At 39.1% G+C, this 15303-nt stretch overlaps 2 protein-coding genes across 8 annotated transcripts in view; one reads left to right on the forward strand and one right to left on the reverse strand.

Annotated features, from left to right (window-relative positions):
* Positions 1-521: 521 nt before the first annotated feature.
* SCN11A (sodium voltage-gated channel alpha subunit 11) overlaps positions 522-15303 on the reverse strand; it is a 115678-nt gene continuing 100896 nt past the window's right edge. For all 7 annotated transcript variants that reach the window (XM_016124017.2, XM_036219736.1, XM_036219730.1 and 4 more), the window contains 3 exons: positions 9304-9408; positions 5113-5383; positions 522-2311 (listed from right to left, as the gene is read on the reverse strand). In XM_016124017.2, the coding sequence (XP_015979503.2) occupies positions 1281-2311; positions 5113-5383; positions 9304-9408 (1407 nt within the window). In that variant the 3' untranslated portion in view covers positions 522-1280. The remainder of the gene's footprint in view (positions 2312-5112; positions 5384-9303; positions 9409-15303) is intronic.
* LOC118601598 (NADH dehydrogenase [ubiquinone] 1 alpha subcomplex subunit 3-like) lies at positions 11631-15291 on the forward strand. Its single transcript, XM_036218847.1, is given in 4 exon segments — positions 11631-11816; positions 11819-11842; positions 11845-11969; positions 15238-15291. Coding segments are annotated over 4 exon segments (342 nt in total). The 5' UTR covers positions 11631-11677.

A 15303-nucleotide genomic window follows, 5' to 3' on the forward strand; every position in this document is an offset into this window, starting at 1 on the left:
AGTGTCGGTTCTTTGTCCCCAGTCCAATCTCTTTAGGGACTGACCGACGTCTTGTTTGACCTCTGGGAGTCTCGAGTTTTTAGGGATGTCCTGAGCTACTTCTGGGGCAGGGCCCTCTTGACAGGCCCTCTTGACAGGCTGCACTTCATGAAGACATTCGGCCAAAACTGAGTGTCGGGCTTCTCAAATGGCTCAGAGCACCGTCTAACCAGCATGGCCTACAGCTCCCCAACCCTGGGGTCTGGATGCTGCTAAGAGGCTGCTGTCTCCATGGAAGGTGCCCACTGCAGATTTTTAACTGCAGTCAAGTGAGACTTTCTTATCGGTTCCAGCCAGCAGTGTGCTGGAGCCAGCTGGAGCCGGCTCACGAGACCTGACAGTGGACACTACTTCCCAATTCCATGTCCAGAAACACCATGATGGTAGCTCAAAATCAGCCGTGATGGAAGTTTTCACCACAGAAATCAGGAAATGCTACAAACCCTGGCTTTTTTTTTTTTTTTTCCAAACAGCCAACTGTTATACACTCACCAGCACACCACTGGCTTCCACCTTTAATTCCAAGCAAATCACCACGTTAAAACCACTACTTACACCATCACAGGGCAAGGAGATTTTTAGTGTCATATCTGAATAAAATGCAAAATGAAAGTCTCATTAATTAATTTATTTTTTCCAAATATATATAATAGAGACTGTCTGTAGCTGGTGAGAAATAGGGTGGTAATGGACAAGTTAAGGTCATGCTTTTAGGTTTGAAATAAGCCTCAAATATTTAATGTTGGTAAAAATATCTGCGATAAGCTAGTTTTGAATTGGCAGGCTTGAATTGTTACTTAGCATGCAAAAGAGCTATATGTGATAAGCCACATACTTGCAGTGGGGAAAACATTAAACAAAGATATTGGATAACATACCTAGAAACATATGGAAAAACACAATGTAAAATTTTAACTTTTTAAAAATTACTCCTTTGTTTTGACATAACGTGAACTATGTTTCAATCCTAACACCAGGGTATCCTCTATAGCCTTTTCTAGTATCTCTTCCTTATTAAAATAGTACCAGTGATTACAGTCAGGCAGTGTTACCTTACCGCTCTGTAAACACCATTTGAAGTGAACCTTGAAATATCACTTCTTTTAGCCAGGAAAAAAAAAAAAAGGAATATCTAGTTCAGTGAGTCCACCGCTTGTTCATACACTAAGCTGTGGTCCCCGGGAGCCCAGAGGCTGGAGGCAAGGCTGTGAGGCTGTGAGGTAGGGGTCAAGGTGAGGGGCTCAGTCATAGTGAACCTTGCCCTCGACCACCCCGGAGCTGGACAAGCCCCCGTTGCAGAGTGTCTGGAGTGGTGAATGAGGCCTGTCTTCCAAGGCGCACATGGTCACCTTCGTCATGTACTTTCGAAAGGCCTTCTGAATAACGGCGGCGCATCTCTCCTCTTCCTTTCTCTTGGTGGTGGTGACGATGGGTTCGTACAACTTCTTAAAAGGGTTGGCTTCCATGAACTTCTCCTCCATCATTGACTTCATGCTATCCAAGCCATTGGAGTCGCCGAGGACCCTAGTGGTGAACGCGAAAAGGATATCCAGGCAGTGGAGGCGATCGCCAGTCACCATGGGCAAGTCCATTACTAGAAATTGAAATTTATTTGGCTTTGCCACACGCAAGGGCTCAGGAAGGGCATCGGCAAAATCAGAAAGGGCAGAATATTTGATAAACTGTGTCGCTTCTGGGTCAAACTTTTCCCAGACTTCATAGAATATTTCGAAGTCATCTTCACCCAAAGGGTCTTCACTTTCTTCAGTGGCGGTATTGAAGTTTTCTAAAATCACAGCAATATACATGTTGACAACAATGAGAAAAGAGATGATGACGTAACTGACAAAATAGCTTATGGCTATGGTAGAGAGGTGACAAGTCTCAGATTTGGAGTTGCAGGAATCATCTGACTGTAACATGGGGCTGAGGAGGGTATCCCAGCCTGCTGATGTGGTTATTTGGAAGAGACAGAGCAAGCTGCCTGGAAAAGTTTGGAAGTTGAATATGTCATCAATTCCAGAGTCCGGCGTCACTTTGCAAAACCAGGTCATACCAAAAATGGCATAGATAAACATAATCAGAAAGAGTAGAAGACCGATGTTGAACAGAGAGGGAAGGGACATCATCAGAGCAAAAAGGAGAGTCCTGATTCCCCGGGCTGCCCGAACAAGCCTCAGGATTCTGCCGATCCGAGCCAAGCGGACGATTCTGAAGAGTGTCGGAGGGAAACGAATTTGCACACTTTCTTCCAGGGCAGAAATCATCGTACCTCAGGAAAAGGAGAAGAGTCGGTCAGTTTCCAGCAGGCATCCTGGTCTCAGACAGGGCTGTCCCTCCTGACTTGGAATCTTAGTGGGACCAGTGTTTACCAGTACTTTTCAATTAATGCATAAAATTAAGAATTTTCTTTATCCATATCAAAGAAAACATCTATCTGTGCCTAAACTTGGAAAATAATTTCCAAGGGCCATACAGTTGTAGATGGGACTTTAGGTGGGACAGAATGTCTAAAATATTAAAGATCCAAAGAAAGGAAAGAAAATGCAGCTTACGAAAGGCTATTTTGTGAGTTACCTCATGCAGCTGAAGTACATTATCTATTGGGCATTTAAAGTCATTGATGAAGTAACGATATAATAGTTTTCTATATTTATTGGATATATAGAATGGAAGACAGATAAACTACAGATGGAATCTTTTAGATTAGTGCAAGGAGAAATCTCTGCTAATGAAGGTTGGACTATCAGTGGAAACTGTGGAACCCTTAGCCTCAAAGTCCTTAAAGGGACAGGTTCTTATTTGTATAGAAGAATTTGAATGCAGCCTGCCACAGGCAAGATCAAGGATGGAGAGAGATGGTGGTGTCAGGAATCTCATCTTCGGGCTCAAGCTGCCACAGATCTCTCATATTGGTTAATATGTTCATTCCAAGGGCTCCTGAAGTTGGAGACACCCGGAAAATGACATCTCAAGCAGAGGATTCTGTAAACTGCTGAATATTTGGCCTAAAATGTCACCCTGTACTCTCATTGCCTGCTCTGTAGGCATGTGAAATGAGGATTTAAAACAACTCACATTTTGGCCCAAATATTATAGAATGGCAGGAACATGCTTGCCTTGTGCAGACATAGCCCTGTTCTTGCACTGGGGGTCCCCTAAGGTCTTTCAGAGCGATGGGCAGCCAAAATTATCTGCCGTCACCTAATGACTAAGAAGAACTAGTCGAAATACTTCACTGACTGCCTAATTGTGCCAAAGGAGTCTAATATGTGTGTTAATTAGGCAGCCAACCCTGGTGAGAGGTGGAATTTATTAAGTACCAATTCAGTAACAACTGGAGGAGGTCCGTCCTTTAGGGCCAATCTCCTCCTCCATGACTATTTCATTGAGTAACCGAGCCCACATCTCTGAGCTCAGTCCTTCTGGGTACCATGTGATTTGGTGTTCAATCAATTTCTCTGTCTTCTTCTGGCTCTTCAAGGTGAGTAGGTCTTAAATACTTCAGTTGGATTGTTAACTCCTGGAGAGATTCACTTTGACCCAAACTCGTTTTGTATTTCTCCGAAAGCTTAGGAAAGAGCCAGAGAAAGTGCAGAGGCTGAGCGTGGAATGACAGACCTACTGGCAAAGGTATGTAAAATGCCGCCGTTGGTGAGTAGGATTTGGCTTAGTGTGTGTATCTCCTCAACGACATGCCATTCAGTGCTCTGCAGAGTCACTGCGATTGCCTAGCATTTGTGCGAATGGCAGAAGTCAGAGATGCTTTCACAAATTACACAATGCCTGGTACTGCCACGAAGGAGTTTGATAGATCACGAAGTGAAGGAGCTTCTCTCTGCATATTGGAGAAAGGGCCCTTTCAGCAACCAGAGGGGCTGTTCCTCTCACTACTCATCCTACCACTATTTTCGGACATGGCTGCTTCTGTCACCGTCGCCAGGATTTGTGATTGAAAGTCCATTTAACTGCAAGTATGTGGAAGGATCTAATGCTAAACTCTACCTACATAAACTTCCTGGCTGAGAAACCAGAAGCATTTTTCTTGCTCATGGAACATCCGCATTGCTGCTACAGTGATAGGAACCAAAATATTTTGATCCAACATATCTGTTTAATGCATCCTTTCTGAAATAGCACAAAAGATTCCACCTGTGAAATCGGTTTTCATTGTCTTCATTGCTTTCTGAGCTATGAGAAGGGCCCCTGGGCAGTTTTACAAAACTACCAAAAATTAAATTATCACTTTAGTTAAAAAGCAGACTTCAAAAACCCAGAGTAAACTCTTATGGTTTAGCCACGAAGAATAAAGGTATATGGCAATAACCCTCTCTTTCTCCTATTCTTCTTTCATAGACCTTATAGTTAATCATACCTATGGTTAGGGAAAATATACTGATTATAGAGTGAGGCTGATTGGTGAATGAGGTCCGAGCAGTTGAGACAAGCACAGCTCATTCTGTGGTTTAAGTTAACATAGGAACTACAGTGACGAGAAAGTACTGGTTGGCCTTCTGGCCTTCTAATGGCCTTCTGACACACTTGTGGAAGCCCAAGCTAGGATGGGCCATAGTGGCCTTGTATAGGAGGTAAGGGAAGGCCTGCCAATGTCACAGGGGCATAATAATTGTGATCTGACATCCCCATGGATTTTGAACTAAAGAAAAACATGAGAACTAAATGCTAACTCCTTAAAACTATAAAATGTTCATTAGAGCTTACAGTTGTACAGAAAGGTAGACCTTTGACTCAATTACCGGGATAAACCAGGTATCCCCACAGAAACTTTGACATCATCTTAATTTTATCTATCTCTATTGAACAAATGATCCACATTATTATTTAACTACTTAAATCGTGTAGGCAGTTAAAGGAAAGGAAATTACTCTGTATCTCCTAGCAACTTCCCAGCAGAGAATGGCATTAGTTCAACCTGTCCATTTTTTTCCAGAAATCACATTACACCTGATTGGGTGCTTTGTGGATGGCTTGGATGTACTTCCAGATCATAAGATCTACAAGTTTACTTCTGGCTCTCAGATCGAAGCCCTTCTGGCTGCTGATTTTACTTACTAACGATAGAAAGGACCACGACCACACAGTCAAATAAATTCCAGCCATTGGTGAAGTAGTATTGCCTCAAAGCAAAGACTTTGATGAGACACTCGATTGTAAAGATGACCACAAAGGCCAGGTTGAGATAGTTCAGGATGCGCTGCATGTGCTCAGGCTGCTCGTGTGTCTCGGCCATCATGCTGACCATGTTGAGGATAATGAGGATGATGATGATGACGTCGAAGATCTGGTTGGTGACCAGGTCGAACACAAGACCCTGGCATTTGTTCTGAGGGCGAGGGAAAAGAAAAGAATCATAGATTATTTTAAGTTGTAAGGATGAAATCACACAAATGAAAAAGGTACCCATAACAGAGTTTATCCTCTCATAATTAAAGCAGTTTCTTGAAAAAAAAAAATGCACAGACCCTTTTTAGAGGGCAAGAAATTCTTGCATACATATTTTCATTTAAAGTTAATTAAATAATTGGTTTTAAGCTGTAGGCTTATAGCTTTAATTTTATTTTTAAACAAAAAAGTATAAATAAAAAAATTCTTAGCAACAACATAATTTTGATATGATGGATGGTGTTTTGCTAAAAAAAAATGGCTCATGTTGGATTTAAAAAAATAAAAGGATAAACTTTGGTCTCCATGTTTCATCTGTTCCTGTATTTTGACTTCAATAATATTAATGCAGATAATACCTGCTCATATAATTATGTTGGACAAAGTAGAATTATCATCCCCAAGTGTCCCTTTGTCAGATTAGGATAATCAACCTTATACTTAACCAAAATTCTATATTCAGGCAATTCTTAAATGCCAATTTTCTAATTCTTGCTCACTTGAAGATAAGGCTAGATAAATGGGATTCTGATCCAATGAGTACTAAAAACAGATCCAGAAAAGCTGATTATTTCACATCGTTTCTGACGGTGAACTTGCGTATTGGTTTTCACAGAGATATTCACACTGCTCACAGAGCGAGTTTGGGCTAACTACTCTGGCACAGAGTCTAACTCAAGTTTGCATGCCTGACCTACCATGTGCAGTGGAATGATTGGATTACTTCACTATTGCCTTTAATCTAAGTGCTGGGAGGCACCATGTTATTTATTATTTAGTGGAAGACTGTCCTTAAACCGAAACTCAGACACTGATATTGTATGGCATTCCTGGCTATACACTGGTTGTTTTACAGTATATTGTATATGTTACATTATATTATAATTTAATCGAAGTATACAGACACTTTCTAATTAGAGAACTCACAGATCCTTAAGAATTCATCTTTAGGGCTTCAGGTATCTGTTATGGTAATCTAGGCACAAGATGATTTTGGTTTGTGGTGTAACCGTGGAGAAAGACATAAGCATTGTGGTTTAAGAGCTAATGGAGTCAGAGAGAGTTCAAATGGAGGGTGCTACAGGAGAGTTGTGGCTGAAGCTATCCTTTCTGAGAGATGATGAGATTTGTTTTGAGCACGTTGAGTTCGAGGTGCCAGTAGGGCATGTAAGGGCCACAGACAAGTAGAGGTATGGGTTTGGAGCTCAAGTAGAGAGCTGGAATGCAGATGTGACGTTCACTGGTATCAATATTGATTTGAATTAAAACCAAGGGAGTGAATGAGATCACTCAGGGAGAGCCAAGGCAATGAGAAGAAAGAGGACAGGAACGGTATTGGAGGGATACTACATTTAAATTGGTATCTTTGAAACTTTGTGCCATGAGCCCTAAAGCTATTATCAAGGTGTCTGAAGAAGAAACTTGAAAGTCAAGTGGATTCGCTATGTGAGAATGCATCCAGGAAATCAGAAAGGATCTGGAGAAAAAATACTTTCAAGGATGCTCTCCAGGAAAGCAGAATGAGGAATGAGAATAAACATGAGGGAGGGAGGCATCGACCTTACAGTTCAACTCTAATATTTGGACAAATGGAGGAGATTAAGAGTATAAGTTACCTCAAGTGGCAGATGATCAAAGTCACTCTCTGTCACTTTAGAATGACCCCTACACCTCAGTATGATATTTAAACCCAGTAATGAAGACACCCTGCGGGGATGTATCAGGAAGAATCAGAAATGATTCCAGATCCTTTGCTCTATTACTGGAAATGAAATACATCACTGCTCAGGTTCAAACAGCTGTGTCCAGCTCCTCCCGCCCCCCACAATGCAATTACTATTCATTTATTCCAAAGGTCAAAAGATAATATTTAGATTTTAGAGATTAAAAAAAACATCTGTGGGAAGGTAAAGTTGTGAGGAAAGGGCTAACAGCTGATGAGAAGTCTTAGCTCTAATTCAGGGACATCTAGGGATATGATGTTGGATTTATTTTATGCAACACTGCTCTCTGGAATACAAAAGTCAAGATAAACGTGCAGTGTTAACTGGTAAGATTGTACTTGGTTGTCAGACTCACTCTTCGTGAAGCCTTGACCAGTGTGATCTGTAGCTACACAGGGAAGGCTGTGGTGTGGCACGTACTCCCAGATGAGCCACGTGACAAACATGTTATGAAAGACAGTTAAGGAATGGATGTGGCAGCTTCCCCGTGGTAAAGCGGCCCATGTCCACTTCAGGTGGGTCTCCTGCAGCCTAACGTGCCCAGTGCAGCAGAGAGTCCTGGAAGCTGCGATTGTGTCATTGCAACTTCATTTGGGGGTGTGCTGCTTCGCTAGCTTCACACCCTTCATGAAACAAACTGGTAAACAGAGGGGAACTTATTGGGTCTCACGAGTCTTCATTAATTCCAAATCTGGGACCGATTGGTGTTGAGTCAGTGGTTACATAGCATGCCCATGTAAATAAAATTTCTCTTTGTCTTTTTTGTTGGCTCAAGTTCAGATAAGAATTTCAAAGTGAAATTAGTTTTAGAAAGTGAGGTTGGTACTTAAAAGCTAGACTTGACTTAGATAAATTGAAGCTCCACATTCTGTTGACAGATTAAACCTCCTCAAATATAATTTTATCTTTAACTCCTTGGTCAAAAGTTCTTCATCATAAAAATTCTAAACACTTGGTCCTGACATTCACAGACATTTTTAGTGCAACACAAATATTCAATCCTAGTAAAATGGATTCTGTATGTACCTTAAAACATATTTTTTCATTGAACAAATAAATACAGAGAATATGCTTTATGCCAGGCTCTATTCTGAGTGCTGGGAATAGCAGTAAACTGAATACAGTTTTGATAATTTGGGGTCTCCTGTTTGAATGAAAATCTCCGAGCTCTCCACATGCTTCAGATATCAAGCCCCTCCTCCATACTGCTTTCCCGGACTTTTCAGCACACCCGGCCCCGACCCTCCTTGCCTTGAAATCCTGAGAGCTCACTTGTCACAGCTACCAGTAGTGTCTGTTGTGTTACTTTATAATCTAATGCTCTCAACGCCCAGTAAATCTTTAATTAGACTGTAAACACAGAGCAGCCTTCTATACCTGGTAACGCAGGATTCACAGAATGCAGGGGTTAGCAACCACGGCCCGTAGGCCAAATCCAGCCACCACCTCTTTTGGGATAGCCAGTGAGCTTAGAATAGGTTTTACACTTTGAAGTGTTTGAGGAAAAATTCAAAAGAAGAATAAAATTCTGACATGTGAATATTGTATAAAATCCAAACTTTGGCATCTCCAAATCAAGTTGTGTTGGAACACTGCCATGCATATTTATTCTATATTGCCTATGGCTGCTTTTGTGCTACCACAGCAGAATTGTATAGCAGCAGCAGAGACCACACGGGCTGCAAAGCCTAAAATATTTGCTGCCTGACCTTTTACAGAAAAATTTTTGGCAGCGCCTGATAATAGAAAGTTTATCATAAACACTTGTGAAGTGGAAGTGAATGTGCATGACCTCAACTTCACAGCAGAAAAAGTTGACAAAAGATTTTATAAAGACATTTTAAACTGGTCAAGATTAAATTAAAACAGACTGTTAAGTTCACTTCATTGCAGTAAGTATATACTATATCGTGTGCTCGCTAAAAAGCAAATTAAAGTTGTTGCCCAGGTTCTTCCTATCGAATTTGAGTTTCTAATTTTCCTAAGGACTTGAGCCATACACCAGTGTATCTCTGGGTTTTTATTGAGTTCTTAGATAATGTCTGTAAATATTAAACAAGAAGAGCATTGTAGATGCCTGAGTTCCTCATAACCATTTTCTAAATCTATGTATTTAGAATCAATCAATTACTCTCACCAGAGGTCTTGGAATGAGCTTCTGAGGTTTTTTGGATCCTAATTTTTTCATTGCATTATAGTATTTCTTCTGCTCTTCTGTCAGAAAAATATCTTGGCCACCTAAGTATATGACGAATATGAAAGTTAATTATTAACAGATTTCTGGAAACAAGTTCTGAATTGTCAGAGGTAGTTTTAAACTTATATTGCACTTCTATCAATAATTTCTACAATTCCAATGAGAAGCAAAAGCGGCTGTACTCTAGGGGACAGCTGAAAGGAAACAGGGTTTAAATGAAGGAATAATGGGAAATCTTACTTTTATCATATATATTTAACTTTTTATATTATAAACAAAAACTCTTTGCAAACATCTACATAATCTTTACAAAAACTGAATATATTTCAGGTCGCACAGATCAAACCACACTCCAACAAAAATAGAAATTAGTGACAAAAATTTAAACAAAAATTGAACAAAGTAGCAATTCAAATTATCCTAAATAAATGAATGCGTAGGTCACTACAAATAAAACTTCATAAAACCTCTCCAGAGCTTTTCTCAAAAAAAAAAAAAAAAAAAAATTAAGAGCTTTAAGTGTTTTTGCTACCGACCAAGAAAGAATAGAAAAATGAATTAGGATTTTTATTCCTGGAAATTCGACAGGAGGTAAACTATCTAGAAATGATGGAAGAAACAGAATTCCTTTAAAATGTATAGCTGAACTTGTACAAAAGTAAGGAAAATCTCCAGGGTCTGAAAGTCAAGAGGGAACAGGAAGAGCAGGAAATTAGCCCTGAAGCCATGATTGGCCAAAGAACACTTGTTAATCTCTGTAAAAACTAGAATATTGGGCTTTAATAACCACAAAGGGTCATGGGAAAAAAGGTGGCGGGCTTGTGACAAGATTCCTGCATGAATCTGGGACTCTCCGAGTGCTGGCAACAAAAAGGTGAAGAAGAAAACAGAATCTTTCTGTTGGCCATGAAAGACAACCAGGAAACTGTCTCAGCCAGGAAACAGTTCTAGGAGGGGAAACCCAATCTACCCTGATAATTTGTGAATCCAGGCCTGCCTTGATGAGGGTACAGGGTTTAAATTTACACCCTTAGTATGGACCAAAAATATACAGACCTGGGACCATCTTTTCAGAAAAAAATGGTGCTGGGGAAACTGGATATCCACATGTGAAAGAATGAAACTGAATCCATATATAAAAATCATATATAAAATCATATATAAAAATCAACTCAATATGGATCAAAGACATAACTATAAACTCTAAAACAACAAAATGCTTAGAAGAAAACCTAAGACAAGAGCTTCATGACACTGGATTTCTTGGATATAACACCAAAGGCAGAAGAGAAATAGACAAATTGGACTTCATAAAAATTTGGTGCATCATTAAAGGACACTTAGGTTGTTTACATATCTTGGCCACCATGAATAATGTTGCAATGAACATAGGGGTATATATATCTTTACAAATTAGGTTTTAAAATTTTGGGGGTAGATACCCAGAACAAGGATTGCTGGGTCATATGGTAGCTCTATTCTTAACTTTCTGAGGTACCTTCATACTATTTACCAATTTACATTCCTTCGATGGATGACTGGATAAAGAAGATGCTGTACATATATACAGTGGAATACTACTCAGCCATAAGAAAAGATGAAATACTGACATTTGCAACAACATGGATGGTTCTTGAGAATATCATGCTAAGTGAAATAGTCAAGAACCATATGACTTCACTCATATGTGGGATATAAAATGGTAAACAACAAATGAACAAACAAGATAAATAAACAAACAAAAACTCATAGACACAGATAATAAAATGGTGGTTACCAGAGGAAAAGGGAGGTGGGGGGAGGGAAGGTAGAAGAGGGTAAAGAGGGTCAAATATACAGTGCTAGAAGGAGACTTAACTTTGGTGAACACACAATGCAGTATACAGATGATGTATTACAGAACTGTACGCTTGAAACATATATAATCTTACAAACCAATGCCATCCAATAAATTAAATAATATTTTTTTAAAAAGAAAAAGAACTAGTGTATCAAAAGACACTGTCAATGGAGTAACAGGGCAACCCACAGAATGGGAAAAATATTTGCAAATCATATAAGGGATTAATGTTCAGAACACATAGAGAATACCTAAAAGTTAACAAAAAGACAAAGAACCTGATTCAAAAATGGGCAAAGGACTTGAATATACATTTCTCCGAAGAAGATATATGGTTGGCCAATACGCACATGAAAAAATGTTCAACGCTACTAATCACGAGGAAACTGCAAGTCAAAACCAAAATGAGATATTGCCTCACACCCATTAGGTTAGCTACCATTAAAAACAAAACGAAACGCTGCCACGCCCAAGATGGCTGGGAGACTTGCTGCCTTCTTCAAGAATGTCTGGGCCAAGGAGCCAGTGGTGGTTGCATTGATCACCATCAGAGGCCTCGCTATAATTCAGCCCTCCACCAGCCTCTACTCCAAGTACACCACCACGATCAACAGATCACACCTTACAACTACCCAGTGCCCTCCAAGATGATGGCAACATGCCCGATGTGCCCAGCCACCCCCAGGACCCCCATGGCCCAAGCCTGGAGAAGAGCACCTCCATGGACAGAGAAGCAGCTCCTTCCCCTGTGGCCCGCAATAAAAATGTAAACACTAACACCCCTCCCCCCCTCAAAAAAAAAAGTAAAAAAGCAGAAAACAAGTATTTCTGAGACTTTAGAGAAATAAGAACCTTTGTACACTGTTGGTGGGAATGTAAAATGGTACAGCCTCTGTGGAAAATAGTACGGTGGGTCCTCAAAACATTAAACATATTATTACCATGTGATCCAGCAATTTCACTTCTGGGTATAGATCCAAGACAATTGAGATCTCAAAGAGATATCTGTACTACCATGTGCACAGCAGCTTTATTCACTATAGCTAAAATGTGGAAGTAACCCAGGTGTCCACTGACAGATGAATAGATGAGCAAAATGTGGTATATTCATGAAACAGAATATTATTCAGTCTTATAAAGAAAAGAAATTCTGCAATATGCTACAACATGGTTGAGCCTTGAGGACATTCTACTAAATGAAATAAGCCAGTCATAAAAAAGATAAATACTGTATGATTCCACTGATACGAGATCCTTAGAAGACTCAAATCATAGAGACAGAAAGTAGAGGGGCAGTTGCCAGGGGTTGGGGGGAAGAAAAAGGGGAATTATTGTTTAATGCATATTGAGTTTCAGTTTTACAAGATGAAAAGAGTTATGGAGACAGACAGTGGTAATGGTTGCACAACATTATGAATGTATTTAATACAACTGAACTGTACCCTAACGATGGTTAAGATGGTACATTTTCTGTTATGCCACAATAAAAAACAGATTGAAAAAAAAAAGTAGAGCCCTAGAAGTTAAACAAGTTGTTTCAGGATGCCCGGCAGACACAAGTGTGTTTAGAAATCATACACATTACGATAGTATTGATACTATTATTCTAAGACTCTCCTGTGTGTGTGTCATGAGATAGAGAAAATAGTAATTATGGAAAATCTTAATGCTCTCATGTCCTATGCCCGTTAGAACGAGTGTTCTCAGTGCGGAAAAGAAGAGATAACAGATGTATCAGGTTAGAGGAAAACCTCATAGTCCTGAATTTGAACGATCAATATTCATATTCGTGCATATATTTTTCCTAGTAGTCCTAAATTTGAAGTACCTCTGTCCACTGAAAAAGCCTCGAAGCAATGACAATGAGCATTCCAGACTGTGGTCCTGGAACACCATCTCATGTAACAAAACTAGCACACGTTAGAGAGACGGCTGATTCCAGATCTGGGGCAGGAAGGATCTGACGAGGCCCGAAACACTCGCCATTCCAGAGAGCAAGGAAGCTGTCGAATGGGAGGATCTTACTTGAATACTGATTTGAAAAGAAACAAACTTTAATATCAATTAATCAATCAATAACTAAATGAATAAATATTTTAAGAAAACGAAAGACTAGAGGAAATTCAAACATGGGCCCGGTATCTGACAAAGAATTTATATTAAACTTTGTAAGTGTAATCATAGAATTGTAAATGCTTTAAAACAGATATGTTCTCAAATATTTGTGGATGAAATGATATGATGCCTGTGATTTGCTCTATGAAAAAATCCAGTGGCAGGTTTGGGTGAGAGCATAAATGACATAAGGATGTTCTTAAATCGATAAGTGCTTTGATAGGCGGCAGGTATTTTGGGTTCATTTTAGTCTACTCTTGTGCATGTTTGAAATTTCCTGTAACAAAAAGTAAAACAAAGCAAAACTGCTACAGACTGATCAAAACAGTGATTTCAAATGTAAGCTGAAATCTAGAATCGCAAGGCCTGACATCCAAATTACAGGTATTGATTGCAATCAGGCTGCATATTACAGAGGTGACTCCACATAGCACTCTCTCAAGTGGCAGCAGCAATACAGTGTGTAAGGACAGCGGCTGACTCGCCCAGCAGACTCTAGGAAGGCTCACCCGTCACGAGATACAGTTTGGATGGGTTAAAGGAGCTCAACGGGAAAATTAAAAAGAGCTACAAAAAAAAAAAAAAATGTTAGGAAAACCAAAGGTGAATATTTTAATTACCTGGTTTTAGAACTGAGATATGCCTTTAGTTAATAAATGCAAGAGAAGTCAAAAAGGAAACATTTGAGAGTTGGATTGCATAAAAATGCTAAATGTCTATAAGTCAAAAATGTCATTATGGAAACACCAGAAGCAAGTCACAGATTGGCCTTACTACATAAAAACATATGAAAAAGATGACAATCTTAATTTAAAAAGTGACAAAGGCTAAAAACATAAATATTAAGGGAAAAATACTTATAGCCATCATTCTGTGAAACTGTGTGTAACCTCACAAATGATCAAATAAATAAATATAAAACAATGAGATAACGCTTTTACCCATCAAGTTAGAAAATATTTTTAAAAATATAAACAGAATGCTGAGAAAAGAACAAAGAGGCATTTTCATATCTTGCAAAAGAAGGGTACCCAGCACAGTATTTCTGAAAGGTAATTTGACAATGTATCTTTAAAGCCTTAAATTCTAAGAATTTATCCTGAGGAAATAATCAGAGATACACAGAGAGAATTTCTAGAACGTTTGTGATAGTTTTAGAAGAAAAAGAAATTTTAAAATGACCTAAATGTCCAGAAAAGGGAGAGAATAATTAAGATAAATTATGATCTATCCATAATATGGAATGTAATTCAGCCCTGAAAATTCTTACAACAAAGATGGTTTCATGATATCTGGGCTCGTAACTAATGCGAAGGAGAGGAAACTAGAAAATAAAAAATATCATGCAATCTCAATTGTGTAAAAGGATATACATATTTAGTTTGAAAATAACTGGAAGGGATTGTGCCAAAATGATGAGGCTTAATTCAAAATGGTTATCATTTGGTTGTCACTTTATGGGTGATTTAAATTTTCTTTTTATCTTCCTTTATTTTCCTCATTTACTATGGATGATAGAATCAGAAAAATAAACATCTGTTTACTTTAATGCATGGGAAAATATCTCCCTAAAAACATCTGCCTCTTCCCCAACCTTATTCTTTCCAAGTAAGGTGAATAAATCTGCTAAGACTTGAGTGTTGGGAGTCAGGACACAAGTTTGCTGAAAGAGGAGAGTTTACTCTTTTTATCCTGGATAACAAAGTACATTTGAAAAGTTATTAAAATATGAATATAGTGTCATAAATACTAATCCTGGTGGTTGCTTTTTTTACTAGGGTTCGATAATGTCCTTTGCATAAGAGGGTAAAATGGAGAGAAAAAAACAATGATTTAATAAAACCCAGCTGTTTTCAGTCCCTTTGCAGCCACATCTTCAAGAATCTTCTCCAGGTGGCTCCCTCTTTGTTCTCATGCAGACGATAAAGGCTGCATTGCACAACAATCTAGACCAGAATTATGTTTCGCCCTAGCGCTTCGGAGAA

Source organism: Rousettus aegyptiacus, unplaced genomic scaffold (assembly GCF_014176215.1).
Source record: "Rousettus aegyptiacus isolate mRouAeg1 unplaced genomic scaffold, mRouAeg1.p scaffold_m13_p_4, whole genome shotgun sequence".
NCBI classification, from domain to species: Eukaryota; Metazoa; Chordata; class Mammalia; order Chiroptera; family Pteropodidae; genus Rousettus; species Rousettus aegyptiacus.